At 30.8% G+C, this 18,075-nt stretch overlaps 1 protein-coding gene across 2 annotated transcripts in view; it reads left to right on the top strand.

Moving 5' to 3' along the window:
* The window catches only part of LOC111630554 (mitogen-activated protein kinase 14-like), a 79,844-nt gene extending 64,456 nt beyond the window's left edge, over positions 1-15,388 (top strand). The window contains exons 5-12 of one of the 2 annotated variants that reach the window (XM_023374668.1): positions 470-499; positions 580-627; positions 2,391-2,505; positions 4,662-4,733; positions 5,266-5,345; positions 12,427-12,505; positions 12,682-12,855; positions 14,172-15,388. In XM_023374668.1, coding sequence (XP_023230436.1) covers positions 470-499; positions 580-627; positions 2,391-2,505; positions 4,662-4,733; positions 5,266-5,345; positions 12,427-12,505; positions 12,682-12,855; positions 14,172-14,221 — 648 coding nt within the window. In that variant the 3' untranslated portion in view covers positions 14,222-15,388. Of the gene's footprint in view, positions 1-469; positions 500-579; positions 628-2,390; positions 2,506-4,661; positions 4,734-5,265; positions 5,346-8,021; positions 8,102-12,426; positions 12,506-12,681; positions 12,856-14,171 lie in introns of both variants that reach the window. The other variant, XM_023374667.1, reaches the window with a different exon arrangement.
* The last annotated feature ends 2,687 nt before the right edge of the window (positions 15,389-18,075 follow it).

Genomic DNA, 18,075 nt, shown 5'->3' on the forward strand with positions numbered 1-18,075 from the left:
GCCTAAAGTGTATATCATTTTCTATCTCATTTTGAAATGCACAAAACTCAGACAAAAGATGATATATGCAATAAAAACAACTAGCAGCTGAAAGCTGCATTTATATACTACATACAAATTTCTAATTAAATATCCATGTCTTTTGCAGACATACACAGAGCCAAAGTTAGTTGAACTGACAAAAGTTTTTGCACCTATTTTTGTAGTGTTTCTTAAAAATCAAATGATTCAATGAAACCATAGTAATTTTCATTCAGAAAAGTTATACGTTGAAAAGCACTAAATAAACTTAATATTGTATTAGTACAGGATAGATAAGATGTAGATTAAGTCAAATTTCACAATTGTGTCATATTTTCCAATTTTTCAGACTGATATTTACTGACATTGACCCTAGAAGCAGTTTTTAAAAACATGTTTTATTGTTCTAATTTCATTTTATAATTAGTTACTTTATTCATTCTTCTAGTACATTCATTCAGCTGCAATAATACATAGGGTAAGTTATTTTAGTATATTTCATTAAAACATCTCAAGAAAACTTTGCATAAATTTTAATAATTAAAAAATTTTTTTAAGGATTTAAAGCCAAGTAATATAGCTGTAAATGAAGACTGTGAATTGAAGGTAACAAATTATTTCAATACTTTTAAAATTATATAAACATCCTTTAAGCTGTCATGTCCGTGTTATTTTAGAATACTGATGTCCAGTATTTATAACTCAAAGGCTAAAGTGTTTTTAATGAAAATGAAATGTTACTAATGCAATATACAATGTATTTCTCTTTAACATTTCTAGTTTTGTGGATTAATTTCGGGAAGAGAAACACGAGTATAATACTGTAGACACTGATAATAGAAAGTGCATCTGAAGAAGTTAGTTACTGTACTAAATCATTACATTTCCACATATGCTACAGACGTGGCAAGTACGTTAGGATGCATCACATATCCTTATGTATCCAGCATGTTAAGAGTTACACTGTTAATGGCATCCACGATTCTTGTATGTGGGCTCTTGTGTCTAGTACTTTGTTGGCTTGCAAGGATCATGTATAAGCTACAAAAGTAAAAAATTCAGAGATGCTGTCAGATGATTAGTCAGACCAAGAAATGGTACTCTAACAAAGTAGAATGTGTGACAGTGGAGATCCAGATCTACTGTGGTGGCAGTAGCCCTTTCAAATGTATTCACATAAATCTGTGAATATTGACCGACATTCTCTGGAACATTATATTTGTGTATCTGAAGAAATGGATTTTACAGAACAGTTTAAAAAACTATGGGTGTCAAAAAGAACACACTGTATTTATATCAAAAGAAATGTATAGTTAGTATGACAAGTATATAAACGTTGTTTAATATTTTTGAAACCATGAATATATTAATGATAAAGCTAACAGTACAAGTAACCCCCGTATAACATGGGAGTTACGTTCCAAAAAATTGCTGTGTTATGTGAATCCATGTTATACGAAACAAAGAAGTAGTGTGAAAAGGGGGGTTAGGTTTCAAAAATTAAAAAGCATGCTGTTAAATCCTTATTTAAATTGGATTTATTATTCATTTTTTTCATAGGTAAAATACTTATTTATTATTTAAGTAAATATTTTACCAGAGGATTATTCATCCTGTATGATGATCTCAGCATGACTATCATCAACTGGTAACATGATAAGATGAGGATATGTGTATAATTTATTTTTCATATCCTTTTATTATCTATGATGATAGTTACCAATTGGATATTAGAAGTGAACCCTAGCTTACTAAAATGCCAGAATTCATGTAGTGTATTATGCAAAATATTATGTAAATTTACATTTTTAAATTATCTATTACAAAATTCAATGCCAGAATAAATTTCACACAGATTATCCAATTCCTTAATACTCTTTTTTTTTTTTTTTTTTTTTTTTTTTTTTTTTTTTGTCTACTGTCTAAATTGCACATTCGACTATTTGCACCTCCATTTACATTCACATCTCGCAGAGTCTAACCCCTGATTTTTGACCCATGATTTGACCACCTCTAGTCAAAAACTCTTTACTGAAATAGAATTGTTTAAGCCTTTTAAGAGCAAATTTAATAAAATAGAATATTTTAAACTTAAAACAAAAAAAAAAAAACAACTTGATTATAAAGTTAGTTTATCTTCCTAGAAAGAAAGCAGTAAAAATTGCATACATTTTCATTAAGAAATTCTCTTTAGTTCTGAGTTTAAAAATTGAAAATTATTTCATTAAAAGAAATGAAAATGATAAAATTAATTTTATTTAAATAAATGACTTGCAGAAAATGTTTGTTTGTATAACGAAGTGTTTATAATTTGTTATATTTGTATTATCAGTACTTTTACGTTGTTGCTTCATATATTTTGTGTATAGATACTAGATTTTGGTTTAGCAAGACATGCAGAGATTGAAATGACTGGTTATGTAGCAACTAGGTGGTACAGAGCTCCGGAAATTATGTTAAATTGGCAACACTATAATCATACAGGTAGATATTTTTTTCTGTTGTACTTAAGAAATAACATCTTTTAATTAAAATTAATTTTGATTTAGAAATTTATAATTACTACTATTGAAGCTATTATTTTTGTTTTTTAAACTTATTTTTTGAGTAATAAGCTGAATGTTGATGTTTCAGAGATGTTAATGACATTTTTTTTTAATATCCTTGATTGATTGTGGCTTAGTGACTTGTAAGAAAGCATTCTTTTCTTAATGCATGAAATATTGTGAAATATTTGAGTCGTAATTTTTCATGGATAATTTGTCAATCCAGATTGGTGGATGACAAGGTGGTCAAGTGATTATGATGGCAGCCCACCTTACAAGGGATCCAGGATCAAATCCGATAGGGTAAAAAAAATCCCAGGAATTTTACAGTCCGGATACATTTGGCCCATCTCTCACCACGCAGTCATTTTATTGTGGGCCTGGACTTGCTATAAAATGCCCTCTTAGTGCCCACAGGGTGGAAAGAGTTAAGAGAAATCCAAATCAGCAATCTTGTTTCTATTTCATTTTGACTAAATCCCATTGCAAATATATTTATATAATAAACAAGTAAAACAGCAAGTCCATATTTGGGACAAGACTATGTCTTGGAGACTCTCTACTAAGCGGGATCACTTTGGTGCTCAAGACGGGTCTCATTCTCATTCTCCAATCTTCTTTGATATTGCTGGTTTTGAGCATGATCTTTCAAACTTCACCAGCCACAACCATGAGGAATTTTTGGTGAAATTAACCTATCCAATTTTGAAATTTCTCTCCATTGCATGTCACCCCAGGTTGAATTTTTGTCAATGCCTAATGAAAGTTTCCCGTTTTTGAAAAAAATAATCCTGGTTATTGTATCATCTGAAATTATTTTTTTATTTTGCACAAACAATATATATATTAACTAGCTGTTACCTGCGACTTCGCCCGCAGAGGTTTTGCAAGCAAACCCCATTTATATTCAGTATTTCAACAACCATAGTAATTGTTATATAACACCTACTGACGAGAATGATAAGAATTGCTGAGAATCAAATGAACTATTTTCAATTTGATCAATTTTCTGGAACGTTTACAATCGTTCTATAATCGAACCAATATGCAATAACAAATTTGAATTTAAAACGGTTCGAACATTTTTAAAATTGAAATAGATAAAAATATTTATAACAATGTCTGAAAAGTTATTAATTTAATACACTTAAGTACTTAATGAAGACTAAACGTAACAAAAAATTGCATCTAAAATAGTACACTAGAAGCCGTTTTTCCGGTTACGTCTTAATGCTCTCCCTCACCCCCCGCGGGGAATTTCGAAAAATTCCTTCTTAGTGTGCGTTTCCATGACGTACCCTAACTGTCTACCAAATTTCACCTCTCTAGGTTAAGCGGTTTGCTCTGGGCGATGATGAATCAGTCAGTGAGTCAGTCAGTCAGTCAGGACAAGCAATTTTATATATTTAGATAAACGTAAAAAGAAAACAAATTATATTTTGGAAGTTAGTTATAATATAAAATTATAACGACTACTGCCATCTACCTTCAAAAATGTTCCGATGATGAAACGAGATATCTCGGGTGAACTGGTCTAAGTCAGCATGTAACAACCAGAGATATGTCAGAATAACATGGACAGGTAAATAGATTTTTTTCAAAGATTCGATTCCTCATTTTGAACTTCCCAACACACACATTTCTCGAAATTTGATTTTGCATTCTTCTCATTTCCAATGAGCAATGCATTCACAAATCTCGCACTACTGCCTGTTTGTACAGTGTGTTGCCATTTTGAATTTTATTTCGACTCTGTTATCGGTCCCTTGAGTACCTGTAAGTCTGGTTTTTTTGTGTGTGCATGATTTGGGCACCTAATACTCTGTGCCAAATTACAACTCCTGTCATGAACTCTTTCATACCTTTAAGCTGATAACAGCAGGCGGTACAATTTTATAAACAAGACATAGTCTTGTCAATTATATACGGTATTTAATTATTAATGAAAACTTACTTGATTATTTCTATAAACAATTGCATGATTACAATGCAAATTGATACTTATTTTATTTGATTGACAGTATCTTGATTCCACTTAAAAATATAAAGCCATATTGAAACAGCTTCTAATAACTATGTTTCTATATTGTTTAGTGGACATTTGGTCTGTAGGATGTATAATGGCAGAGCTTCTAACTTCTAGAACGCTATTTCCCGGAACTGATCGTATCCTTTATTCATTTTCTGTTGTTTAAATCTAGAATATTTTGCAAGAATTTAGCTACATGGAATCCGATGTCAAAGGAACAAATATCTGATTTCTTATCCCAATTTTTATGTAAATTCTTTCTTCTAACTCACAGATTTATTATATGGCTTTAACGTTTTTCTTCCCAAGATCTTTGTTTCTTTTCTCAGTGGATGCATTACATATATGGTTCATATGATTGGATTTTTTTTTTAATTATTATGAATTTATTTATANTTTTTATGTAAATTCTTTCTTCTAACTCACAGATTTATTATATGGCTTTAACGTTTTTCTTCCCAAGATCTTTGTTTCTTTTCTCAGTGGATGCATTACATATATGGTTCATATGATTGGATTTTTTTTTTAATTATTATGAATTTATTTATAATTTTAGAAATATAGAATTTGTAAATTAATTACTAAAATTTTTAAATTTTTCCTTACCAATATTACACAATAAGAATATATTAATCTTGCATTTTATGGCATTAGCCTTAATTTTTATAGACATTGATCAGTTATTGCAGATCATGTCGCTTGTTGGGACACCGGACGATTCTTTATTGGAAAAAATTATGAGTGAAGAGGTATAGATTTTATAAATGAAATTTTATATTTGTGAAATTAAAACTTTAATACTAACTTAATCAATCAGTGTACCCTACCTAACATGCAGATGTTTTTGAATTTGAGTGATTCATAATTGAAATTGAACAGATGATAATTTATTAATTACTTTCTCAAGATGTCATCCCAGACTCATTTGTTCACAAACACAAGAATTTGTAAAAATGTTTATCATAAGATGTGTGTGCATGAATGTGATTATGCTTCCTTCTTTTTTTTTATTTGGATAGTTGAAAGAAATATAAACTATTTAAAGTTTATATCCAGATTGTCATAGTTAGTTATTGTTAGAAAAGATGTACAAATATACAAGGTCTGTTCAAAAAGTATCGGACCTTTTTTTTTCCGCGTAAACCAATGATGCACGACAGGCCTCCTTCAGTGGAGTTGTGGAGGGGACAGTCATGCACAACCCTGAATTTTTTCCTGCCTGCAGGAAGCGTCAGTCGTTGGCAATCGGCCTATGAGTGAGGTCATGTAGTGCGCTCTCGTCGGATTTCACTAAGCTGGAAAATGACTGAACAACGTGANAATTTGAGTGATTCATAATTGAAATTGAACAGATGATAATTTATTAATTACTTTCTCAAGATGTCATTCCAGACTCATTTGTTCACAAACACAAGAATTTGTAAAAATGTTTATCATAAGATGTGTGTGCATGAATGTGATTGTGCTTCCTTCTTTTTTTTTTATTTGGATAGTTGAAAGAAATATAAACTATTTAAAGTTTATATCCAGATTGTCATAGTTATTGTTAGAAAAGATGTACAAATATAAACTGTAATGTACAAAGCCAAACTCTATATAGTAACGTAAGTTGCTGTAATTGCTGAAAATTTGTTCATATTTATAAAGTGGTATTCACTTTTTGTGTAATATAACAAATGTTACTTCTGTATAATAGATTTTTTTCCATCACTTTACACAAAATGTTAAGCTATTATTTACAAGATATTAGAGAGGTTGCGGCCGATGTTTTTAACGTGAAAACGTGTACGTCGGACATTCAGCGCTGCTTTCCTGAAGGCCTAGAAGTTTGGCAATTGTGTTTGGAATGTCAAGCGTGATTCCACTGACTATCCAAACACCATTGTCAAACTTCTAGGCTTATAGGAAAGCGGCGCTGAACGTCCGACATACACGTTTTTGCATTGAAAACGTCAGCCGCAACCTCTCTATTACTTCTAAAGCTTCTTGATAACTTTTCATCTAGTTGATTTAAAGTTTTTGCCGATTTAGTATGTGGAGATATTACTTCAGTAAAAGTTCCAGTTACCAGATTTTTCACAAATGTAAATTGTCAGATAGCTCTACAAATACATCTGAAAAGATAATATTAGCTAGGAAAATTCATTTACATTATTTACAATTCACTATATTAAGAAATTCTAAATGGATACTTCAATTAGCAAAAAATATATTTTAACAATATTGCCCATATAACAGGAAAAAATTAGGATGATTTATTAATTAAAAATATTTTGTGCTGAACTCTTTCAAATATCTGAATTAAACTTAGTTAGTAACAATTATTACCAAAATGTCAGCTGCAATATAGTGGACGTTCAAAAAGTTAATGTGCAGTGGAAGAGGTTTAAGTGAAGTTTTACATGTAATAATTCTGTTTCCCATATGACCCCAAAGCCTGTGAGAATGAAATCTGGAGATAGTGGGCCAGATTTCAAGGGATATCATCCAGAAACCAGAACATCTATGAACAAAGAGTAATGCCATCTACCATAAAGTGGAAATGAGGGAAGTATGACTTTTGGTCTCATATCCAATGTCATAGTTATTAATATAACTTTAATATCATTACAAATTTCTCATTGCATGGTAACTTTTCTGACACCTTGTAGGTTGATGTGCATGGAGTTCAACTATTTATTCATATTAATGTATACTTGAATGATGAAAAATTATTCATTCTATTAAAAATCTGATACCTAATTTATTATTAAAAACATATACAAATAAAATAAATTAAGAATGTTTTTGTGCAACTCGTACTTATGGAGTGTACTACTGTTTCGATTAAGATAAAAGCAATGGTAAAAGCTGAACAAAGTTTAATTATAAGAATTAATTACGACGATCAGGCCACCATCTTTTCTCTTCTACTTCTATAAAACTACTAATGCCTCTCTCTTTTTTTCTTGCCCCCTGGCAGGATTTTCTCTTAAGAACTTCTTAAGATTATTAATTTTTATAATAAAGCTGTAATATTACTCAAACTTTAATTTGTGTATGACATCTAAAACTTACATTTTAAAGTGAGTAGTTCTTTTGCTGGTTTATTGGTTCTGTGATATAATAGAACTTTTATTATTACATTTTAAATTTATTTTTTTAGTATTTAAGTAAGAAAATTACATTTTATTGTAAAATTCTCACTTGGTATTGTTAAACTTTAGTCATAAAGCTCTTTCAGATGTAAATTTAAAAATACACAGCTCACGTGTTTTAGTGAAATTTACCAATGTAAAAAAGCATAGAATTTTTAGCTATTAATATTTCTGTAGTTGTTAGTATTTTTTTATTTTTTTTAATTGCTAATAATGCTTAAGTTTTCTCCAATTAGCCAATTAACATTATAGAAGAAAGTAATGCATATTAACCTTAACAAAAATTAGATATTGATCAACTAATGAGAATCATGATATTATGTGGAACGCCAGATGACGAATTTTTAAATAAAATTACCAGCGAAGAGGTAGGTAAAAATGTATAATAAACCTAGTTGTTGTTTTGAAATGCTTTGGAGCAATAATAATTTAACATTTAATCTGTTGTATTGGTATTCAGTTTACTTAATATTGCATTTCTAGCACTTAAGTATGTTTTAGCTTATTAACACTTGTAAGAAATTATCAATGCTCATGCTTTTAAAACTTAATTTCATTTTGTTTTATGCTTAAAATAGTTTATTAAAATCACTACTAAATTATTAATACTTACTCCCAATTATAGATTTATTTATCCCTGAATATCAATATGTATTTATGTGTAACCGTCTTTATTTCATTGTTTTCCTTGTACATAATCCATTATTGAAACCATTCATTTGGTCTTGAAGATACTCTATCAAAACTTTTGAGACATGATACACCTCGAGGAATGTGGGTTTATATACATACGTATATGCTTCTCGTGGTGGTTTCCTGCGGTATGCTACTTACACTTAATTCCTTTTACATTGCTTCATTGCAACATAAAAGCAAATTAATACAGACTATCTTATCAGTGGTGTGATTGATCCACATGCATACTAGCCAACACTTTCATTGGCTAATAAGCCCATTATTCTGCATGTAATATAGACCACAAGACAATCCTTTTTGTTTTTTAATATTAGACTAATTTCAATCAATTAATGAAATATATAGGACTATCTAATACTCTATCTGCGAAATTTAATACTTAATTACAACTGAATGGGAAGATTTACAAATTGGACATTGTTTGTTTAAATAAGTATTTGAATCTATTTTCAGTACAGTAATACTGTGGGGAGTGAAAATGTCTATGCAAATATCTTTTAAAAGTACATTAAAAAATTTCAGATATATTTACATTAGCAGTGTTAATTGATCTGTTGGAAAGAGTACTTAAATTTTGAATGTGTTCTGGTAAACATAGGTTAAAAATTGGGATCTAACTACACCACAACTACAAGAATACACCTTTTTTTGTACAAGGTTCATTGCAAAAATATAAGGCCATCCTCATTTTTTTTGGAATAATATTTTATTACTCTTAAATAAACAATTAGTGACAGGAATAAATGTAGATATAAAAAACTACTTATTCTACCTCAATCGAAAAGAAAAGAATAAAAATATAAATTTTTTTTATTCAAATAATCAAAAATATAAGGAGAGTGACTTTTAATAGCCAATGAAACTAACATTTTTTAAAATAATCTTGCAAATTCTATCTTTGATAGAGTTAACAAGATTTTGCAGCATATTTAAATCAATTTTTTCCATATAATTACAATTGCAGCTTTGAGTTATTTAATATTGTAGTATTGTTTTTCCTCCTACATACAAATCTAAGAACACTTTAAAACCATAATCCAGTTAAAAGAACAAAAACATTTATTAAAAACAAACATTTTCAACCTTTGTAAATGCCATTTTCAGGTTCTACTATTAGAATGAAAAATCAAACAACAAGATCTGTTTTAAAATGTTTGTCGCGTAAGAAGTTTGCATGCGCATGAATGTAGTAATATATTGTAAATTAAAACAAAAACAGAAGAAAAAACATATACATATACAAACAGAAAAAAATTTAAATAACTATAGATAACAAAAAAAAATCATAAAAAACAATAAATATACCAAGACTGAAGTGCTTATAAAATTCAACACTGTTGCTAAATGCATTCAAATACTGCCCTCCAGGCATGCGACATAGGAGCCATGTCCCTGCTATTGATAGTTGTCCCTCTAGAGATAGCACTATATATTGATATCTCAATAATCTTAAGATATTTTAGATGTGATGGTAATGTGTTTTGATGTAGAAGGCGAGTGCTATCAAAATGGACATCTACGTTGTCGTTTGATGCATAGGCGGTGAGGCTGCAATCCTTGTTCTTTTAATAATTGAGTTCTGCTCCCTGAGCCTTGTCTTGAGGGATCTAAAGGTAGTTCCTATGTACTCATATTCTTGATCAAACCTATGGTCGTATAAAGGAATTTTGTATACTCCTGGCAGAGCCTGTTCATTAGGAGGGCCCTTGTTGTTCCTAAGTAATGAAAAGACTGTCAGGGATCTCTTGTACAGAATTTGGAAATCAGATTGCTGTCCTGTCTCCTTGAAGATACCACTTAATCACTGGTTATATTGATAGATCGAAAGGGCGTGGTGTCCTTGTTGCTTGTTTCTGCTTTTTTTTTATGTCATGTTACTTTTCTTCTGTTTTCATTTTTAATTTACAGTATATTATGATCCTGCGCATGCAAACTTCTTACGCAACAAACATTTTAAAATCTTGTTCAGTTTTTCATTCTACCAGTAGAACTTGAGGGTGGCCTTTACAAAGGTTGAAAAAGTTTGATTTTTAATAAATGTTTTTGTTCTTTTAGCTGTATTATGGTTTTGAAGCATAAACACTGTCTTAAACTAGATGTATGCAATATAAGAATATATTGCATACATCTAGTTTAAGACAGTGTTTATGCATACAAATCTCAAGCTATTAGACTTCATAGATATTTTATGGGGTTCAAATCATGGGAATAGGGAGGACAATCCATGACATTAATACCATTATCCAGTAACCACTGATAATGCACCGATCCACAGTTCAAACCTCACGTATCTTGTTGCAGTTGCCAGAATGGACCACCAGTTTTTTTCCAAATGACAAGATATATATCCAAGAGGTTTGATATTCAATTTCCTTCAATTAGCCATTTGTGAATGCTAAATAGATTTTTCCAGACCGTCCAAAACTTGTCCAGATCATGACTGATCCCTCCTTGCCGACACTTTGCAAACAAAAACTCATCCTAATAAAATTGCCAACCATTGAAACCACCCAAATTGAACTTTTTCTTATTGGCACAAATAAATTTACACTGTTTTGAAGTTTGTGACATCTTATCTTTGGTCCATATCAGTTTCTTGTTGATGTTGGTGTTTTAGATATGATGCTGCTTTTCTGTTTTTATACTCTAGATGTTTTGTTACCATCCAGAAAAGTGTGGATTTGTGAATGTTAACAGTTTTTTGTGCTGTTTCACACAATGAGGTTCCTGTTGTTATTTCTCAGATGATTGCTGATTTCTGCTTCCTTGTCAACTTGGAAGACCATCCTGTTTGTTTCTTGTTTCCATATTGCACACTAAGTTTAATTAATATAGTTGGCTATGCTACATCGAGATCTCTTCAGCTACTTTGCAATAGCTCTAGCAGAACTTCCAGCCTGATGGAGTGCCTTGACTTGAACACACTCAAAGGCAGTTTAGTTCTTAACTCTACCAATTGTTAAACTTGATTATCAGAACAATTAATGCTGTTATAAATTCAGTTATGCCTGTATTTGCAATTACAAAGTGTTGCCAACTCTCTATAATTATTAAAATGTAGGTATAAATTTTTTTTGATAAATCACTGAGAAATGCAACTGGCCTTATATTTTTGCAACATCATTATTTTTCATTTTTAGTTTTAATAGAATAAGTAATTCTTTTACATTTACATTATTCCCATCACTATTTTTTTGTTTAATTGTGATAAAAATTAGAGTCACCTTATATTTTTGCATTACACCTTATATAATTCATGTGAGGTTTATTGGCTGGACAGCTATAAAAATCATTTGGGCAGGGCACTGAGGGAAAAAGGCCCAGGAATGCATGGATGCATGTCCAGTGTTTTATGGAATTTTGGATAGTTTTTGACCTATACTTCAATCCTGTCCCAAAATTTGACTTCACACTTTGTATGTACAGTGGCCAGTAGGTTAAACATACCTAAACCTAAAAACTTTGTGCTTTGAAGAAAAGCTGTCAGAATAACAAAGATTTCACACTCGATAGACGACTCAGGTGCCATCAAAGACTTTGGATCAGACCAATATCTCCAGGATAAAATAAAACTCTGAAAAGAAGTCCGGGGATTCAGATCCAGACAACAGGAAGACCACTCGGTTCCCTTCGTGGAGTTTTTACCTTGTAACATATAGATTATTGAAATCAAAAGAAATTGTATCAAACACATAATATAAATGGCTTTCACATGTTTCTTTGAATATTTAAATAATTATCATTTGGCTGTAATAAAGTATTAGTGGCCAATATCTTCATAGATGTTAACAGTTAAGTTTTGTTATACTAAACAAACCCAAAATTTAAAAAAATCTGGTTTAGCATAAATTTTTTGTGTGTATTCCTTTGAATATTTGTGGATGTAAATAACTGCACTTTTTATTTAACAATACCTTATCATTATTACAATTTTTTTTTTAATTCTTAAACAAACATTAAAATATTTTTAAAATTTAAATGAAACTATTTCTTTCAGGCAAGAAATTACATAAGGTCTTTACCAGTAATTCAAAAGAAGGATTTCAAGGAAGTTTTTAAAGGTGCAAATGCAGATGGTATGTTTAACATTTGATAAATTTGTTACAATGACAATTAAGTTTATGCAAAGTAAATTTATTTATAATATGTGAAAGAGTTATATGGCAAATCTTTTTACCCAAATTAATGCTTTTGGCTGCATTACACATTACCAAGTATACATATAAAACAATTTTTATTATACTTTTTTCAGCAATTGATCTCTTGGAAAAGATGCTGGAGTTGGATGCTGACAGAAGGCCGACTGCAACGGAAGCTCTGGCGCACGCATACTTGGTACAGTATGCTGACCCCAATGACGAACCGGTAGCAGAACCTTATGACCAGTCGTTTGAAGACCGAGATCTTTCGGTTGCCGAATGGAAACGTGAGTGGAAATTAAAACTTGCTCGTACTTAGTGTATTGCAAATTTATTGTTGTCTTTCATGTACTGTACAATAGAATGCAAATGAAGAGTTAGATGTAACAAGAAATCACATTGTTGTTACATATAACTCTTATGTAAACCAAGATTTTATATTTCCCATATAATAGTTAATTTCAGTTTAGCTTCAATTGCTTTGTGTAAATTGAGGTTAGGTGCATTTATGCTTCTCTGAAAATATATTTAATTAACCAGCACTTTAAATTTTAACAAATTTGTTTATTATTGTTGTTGTTGTTGTTGTTGTTACAGTAAATTTCATGGGAAAAAAGAACGTTTTAAATCTAAATTTGTATTTTAACAATTGATTTATGGTATTTTGTGAATTTGTTAAGCTATCATTCACATGCATAGTTTGCCAAATGGTTACAAAATAAGCTTATTACCTTGAATATTTAGATTTTCTATTTAGTTTGGGCTTCTGTGATTTATTGCAAGTTGTACTGATTAAAATATCATTCTTTGTTCTTTCACTGGTGTTAGTTGAAGCGGTGAATATAGAGTGCACCTATGATAGGTGGAATTGCGCCAGTCATACAGACTTAATATATCTACTCTTGAATTTGAAAAATCATTCAGCTGAATTAAGGTTGTGAACTTGTTCAACTAGAAGCAAATCAAATCTTTTATTCTTAATTCTGTTCATATCTGTTAGTATCTTGAATGATGGGATAAAAATTTATATAAGGAGAAAAATGAATGTTTTTGGTGTAAACTTGAAAAGTTCTATTTTGGTCCACAGTTGAATGTATTTTTCATTTTAATATTGTGGAAAAGTGGTGTTTGTGTGGAAGATACTGACGTTTTGAGATGTACTTGCATTTTGGCTAGTTTTATTCTTCCTGTTTGTGATCAGCTCTAGTCACAAACACTGGCTGCTGATTTTTCATTACATTGAAAATTTAAATGCAGATTTTTTAATATAAGCATTATTGATATTTGACAATATTTTGTCATTCATTAATATTCTTTTTATTTTGTTTTTGTTAGACAAGAAATCTTTTGTAGATCATATTTTATTTTTTCAAAGCTGTATAATTTGACAGTTTTAATCATTTCCCTTCCTTCTGCATTTGTCTGGATGTTTTTTCTACAAATTCTTAAATTGAAGAGTTAATTTATTATTAGCTTTGTTCTCCTTCTCATAAATACATGGAATATAAATATGAAAAATAAATTAGTAATTAATTATTTGTGTATTTACTGTATTTTTGTTGATAAGTCAAAAACTAACTTTAATTTTTTCCTTTTTTTCAAGAACTCGTGTACGAAGAAGTCATGACATTTCGTCCGCGGGACGAAGCGTAGTTCACTCCACCGGACATCAAAAGAATCGGACTCTGCGATCATCTATTCCGTCTCATTGTTATATATCGCAACATTACGTTTAGAATCCGTGACTATCGGTTCGTCAGCATTTCGCCAATTTATAATTTCAGCATTTCAACAATTAAGGTACGTTTTCGTTCCGGCCAAGAAGGAAATTTGCGATTTTGAATTGTTGAAATATTTAATTTGTGAGAAAAAATTTCATCCTTTGTAAATGCATGTAGAAATGTTATAATTAGGAATCATCATTTATTATCCGTTGTCCGAAAATCAATAGTTTTTAGCACAGATGTTAATTTGCACAAACCAATGATTTGTATATACTTTCATATACTCTTCAATTTTTATGCAATAATGATTAGAAATGCCAAATCCGATACAAAAGCCTAAACAGTTGTCGTTAAATTGTTGTTACCGTTTGGAAGGAAATTGCGGTAAATATGATACATTCACATAAATATAGAAACAGATAAAATTGACTCACTGGTGATATTAGTTTTATTATTTGGGACTAATTTTTTCGATTTAGAATTTTCCGATACTCTTGTAGATTAGATATGAAAATATTTTAATGGAAAACAAAGGTGCACAAATTTATTTTGCCATGTTTCTCAAAGTAGTTGAATATTTGTAAAGCATAGCATTTTCAAACAAACAGCATAATGTTGATTTTGAAGAACTTTTTAATTGATTCTATTGTTATGAGAAAAGAAGAGACTATTTTTCTACGAGCTTTGTTTCTCTCTCTCTCTCTCTTCTAAATGAGACTAAATTGTCTTTGGTCTCCACAATGCAATTTTATTATTTTTATTATGTCTCGTTTAGCGTATTTTGCCATTTAAAATGTTTACAAAATTATAAAAACTCAACAAGGATGTTTTTATCGTAGAAGTCCAATGTAAAGCCAACGACCGAGAGTTTTTAGCCAATTTGCCGTCGCAAAAGAATTGTTTAATAAGAAATTCAAATTTTCTAGATTTGTCGGATGCAATTTGTTAAGTTTGTAATCGAAGCGTGGACCTTCCGTAAGAGATTGTTAATGTAATTTTTGAAGATTCTCTAAGAGCAAACTTTTTGATCTCATTTGCTTAAAGCAACTCTGTAGTTGTTGAATGAAAAAATAGTATTAAACTTGATCATTTTCAATTCTTTGTTTTGGCTTTCTTTATTAACTTTAATAATTTAAACAAAGATAGACCAACAAATGGTATGTCCAGTTCCTAAGTATTTTAATAAAAAAATATACACTTCATGCAGAAATTATAGTCCCATTCACTTCTAAATACATTATTTCCAATGTATTAGGCAATTGGTAGGACTTTTACTGTTGAAAGCTCATATAAAATTCTCCTCTTTGAATAGTGCATAACTCCGTTAGTGATTTTTCTTTCAATAGCCACAGTTAACTTAAAATACTACTGAATAGTTGACATTTTGTTTTTGAGAACAGTCTGCTAGACTGTCCTACATCACATCTTGCATACTTGCTAGTGCAAGATCTGGTGAGTACACAAGTTGTGGGATGAATGTCCAATGAAACATCTATTTCTTCCTCCATGCTACTTGTAGAAATTTTTTCACCTAGTTACTAATTAGTGCTGCAGAAACCAAAAATTCTCAAACATTGGTTTAGAGAATTCGGTTTTGTTTCCTGTTCGGAACCAGGTTTTGATTTTCGTAAAATCTGTTTACCAAAAACCAGTTTGAAGACATTGCTTACTGAAAACTTACCAGACAACTTGTACAGATTTCCCTATAAATCTTAAAAGACACCAAAATTAATACAGATAAAACCAAAGCTAATATGCCTTGTTGTACATTTGGTAGCAATTGCTGGAATCATACTTGCACTTGTGTTAACTTTTACAAAAATGTGCAAGATATTTTCTCTAATGCAAAACTACCAACCTTCACTCTCTTTGCGGATAATAGAAAATTTTGAAACTGCAGGATGCCGTTAGTATTATTTGATTAACAGAGATCATTGATGCCATCTAATATCCCTGTACCACCTCATCTTGACACTGTTTTGCGATCCAATTCAGAATAACACAATTTTTAATAATATTTACTGTACATTTACAGAAATTTTTTGATAAAACAGTTGTGTGGCAAGAAAATGATTATTTCCAGTTATAGGTCTACCTCGAATTTAAAATGTTACACACATATTAGACACATTAAAAGGCAACAAAAGTAAACATCCTAAAGCAGGGGTGGCCAACATGTGACGCATGCGCCAAACTTGGCGCATTGGACGATTACAAGTGGCGCTTTAGTTGTTTCTGAGCAACATTGCCAGATTCGGCTTCATTGCATACACAGTTCGGTGCAATCGAACTGTTGACCTTTTTTTTTTTTCTTTTCTTTTCTTTTCTTGCACGTTACACTATGCATTCGTTACACCACTGATGTCATATAGAACTACTTTATACGGGTAGTGTAACTACCCGTGTAAGATAGTTCTCTTATGAATTATAGATTATAAATTGAAATACCTAGTTAATGGGTGGCCGAAATTTTTCTCCACCCTGGGCTGCTAACACTCACGGTACGCCACTGCGCATGTGAACTCGTCTATCAAAAAATTGGCGCATGGTATGCAAAAGGTCGGCCACCCCTGGGCTAGAGTGTTGTTAAATTTATTATTATAAGTATCATACTGTACTTATGCTCTGCTCTCCTTTATGTTAACAATCTGTTGAGCCTATGTATGCTAACTTCCCTGTTGATATTAAAACTATTTTCCTGTAGTGGTACCAAGTATACCCCAGGTTTTCTGGTTTTGTTGCATTTATCTTGGCATTGGTAAGAAGTTTATATATTGATTAGTTACGTTTGTATGTTAAATCTGCCTTGACCTTCTTGGCTATAATTTTATAAGTTTGGCTCAATCTAGGGCCTAGATTGAGCCAAACTTATAAAATTATAACTTAGTAACCATAGAAACTTATAAAATCATAGTCAATCACTATGCGTTTTCTTTGTTGTTTTGGAGATCTTGTATATAAAGATTGCAGGTTAGGTTTATGGTACACCTTTGTAACTCTACAACTGTATAGGATGGCCTATTTCCTTGACCTCCAAATACATTTGATTGATGTTATTTCAGTTTATCTGTCAGTGCCATATTTCGAGGCAATAATGTTTCCAAATGTGCTACTACTAAGCAGAAGTTTATCTAGGTAGTAAATTTTAGAAATACAAGAAGCTCTACTCCTAATAACAAAATAATTATTTTTGTTTTAATAACTAATTTATCTTCAAAAACAAGGAGTACCAATGGGCTCTCCACTATTAGTAATACTTGCAGCGTTGATCATGAGAAATATTGAATTTAGNCAGACGATAATAAACTCAACTTACTAGCCTAAAATCTCCGTAGCGTGTTGCCAGGCGGCAGAAAGCATATATATAATTAAAATAAAATTACAATAAATTAAGTTAATATATAATTATAAATACAGTACCTAATTTATATATAATTAATATATAATTATATGTACAGTACCTAATTTATATATAATACTAAACAGACGATAGCAAACTCAATTTAGCCGCTCCGTAGCGTGGCGCAGAGTCGGATGTAAGTAGTTCGGCTGCTCATCCACTATTGGTCCAGACTCTATTAATCTTCTCGCGAAACGATGTTATAGGAGGTACGTTATACGTAAGTTTCTACACTTTTTTCGCTACGTTATAGGAATTGTCGTTATAGGAACTTACGTTATAGGGGGGTCGACTGTATCATGTTGGGTAACTAACAAATGTAGTCCTAGTAGTGACGTCCATCTTGTTTTTTACATACATTCACTAGTAGTAAATCAAATGCC

The sequence above is a fragment of the Centruroides sculpturatus genome, unplaced genomic scaffold (genome assembly GCF_000671375.1).
Source record: "Centruroides sculpturatus isolate CEXI.00-Female unplaced genomic scaffold, Cexi_2.0 scaffold693, whole genome shotgun sequence".
Taxonomy (NCBI): Eukaryota; Metazoa; Arthropoda; class Arachnida; order Scorpiones; family Buthidae; genus Centruroides; species Centruroides sculpturatus.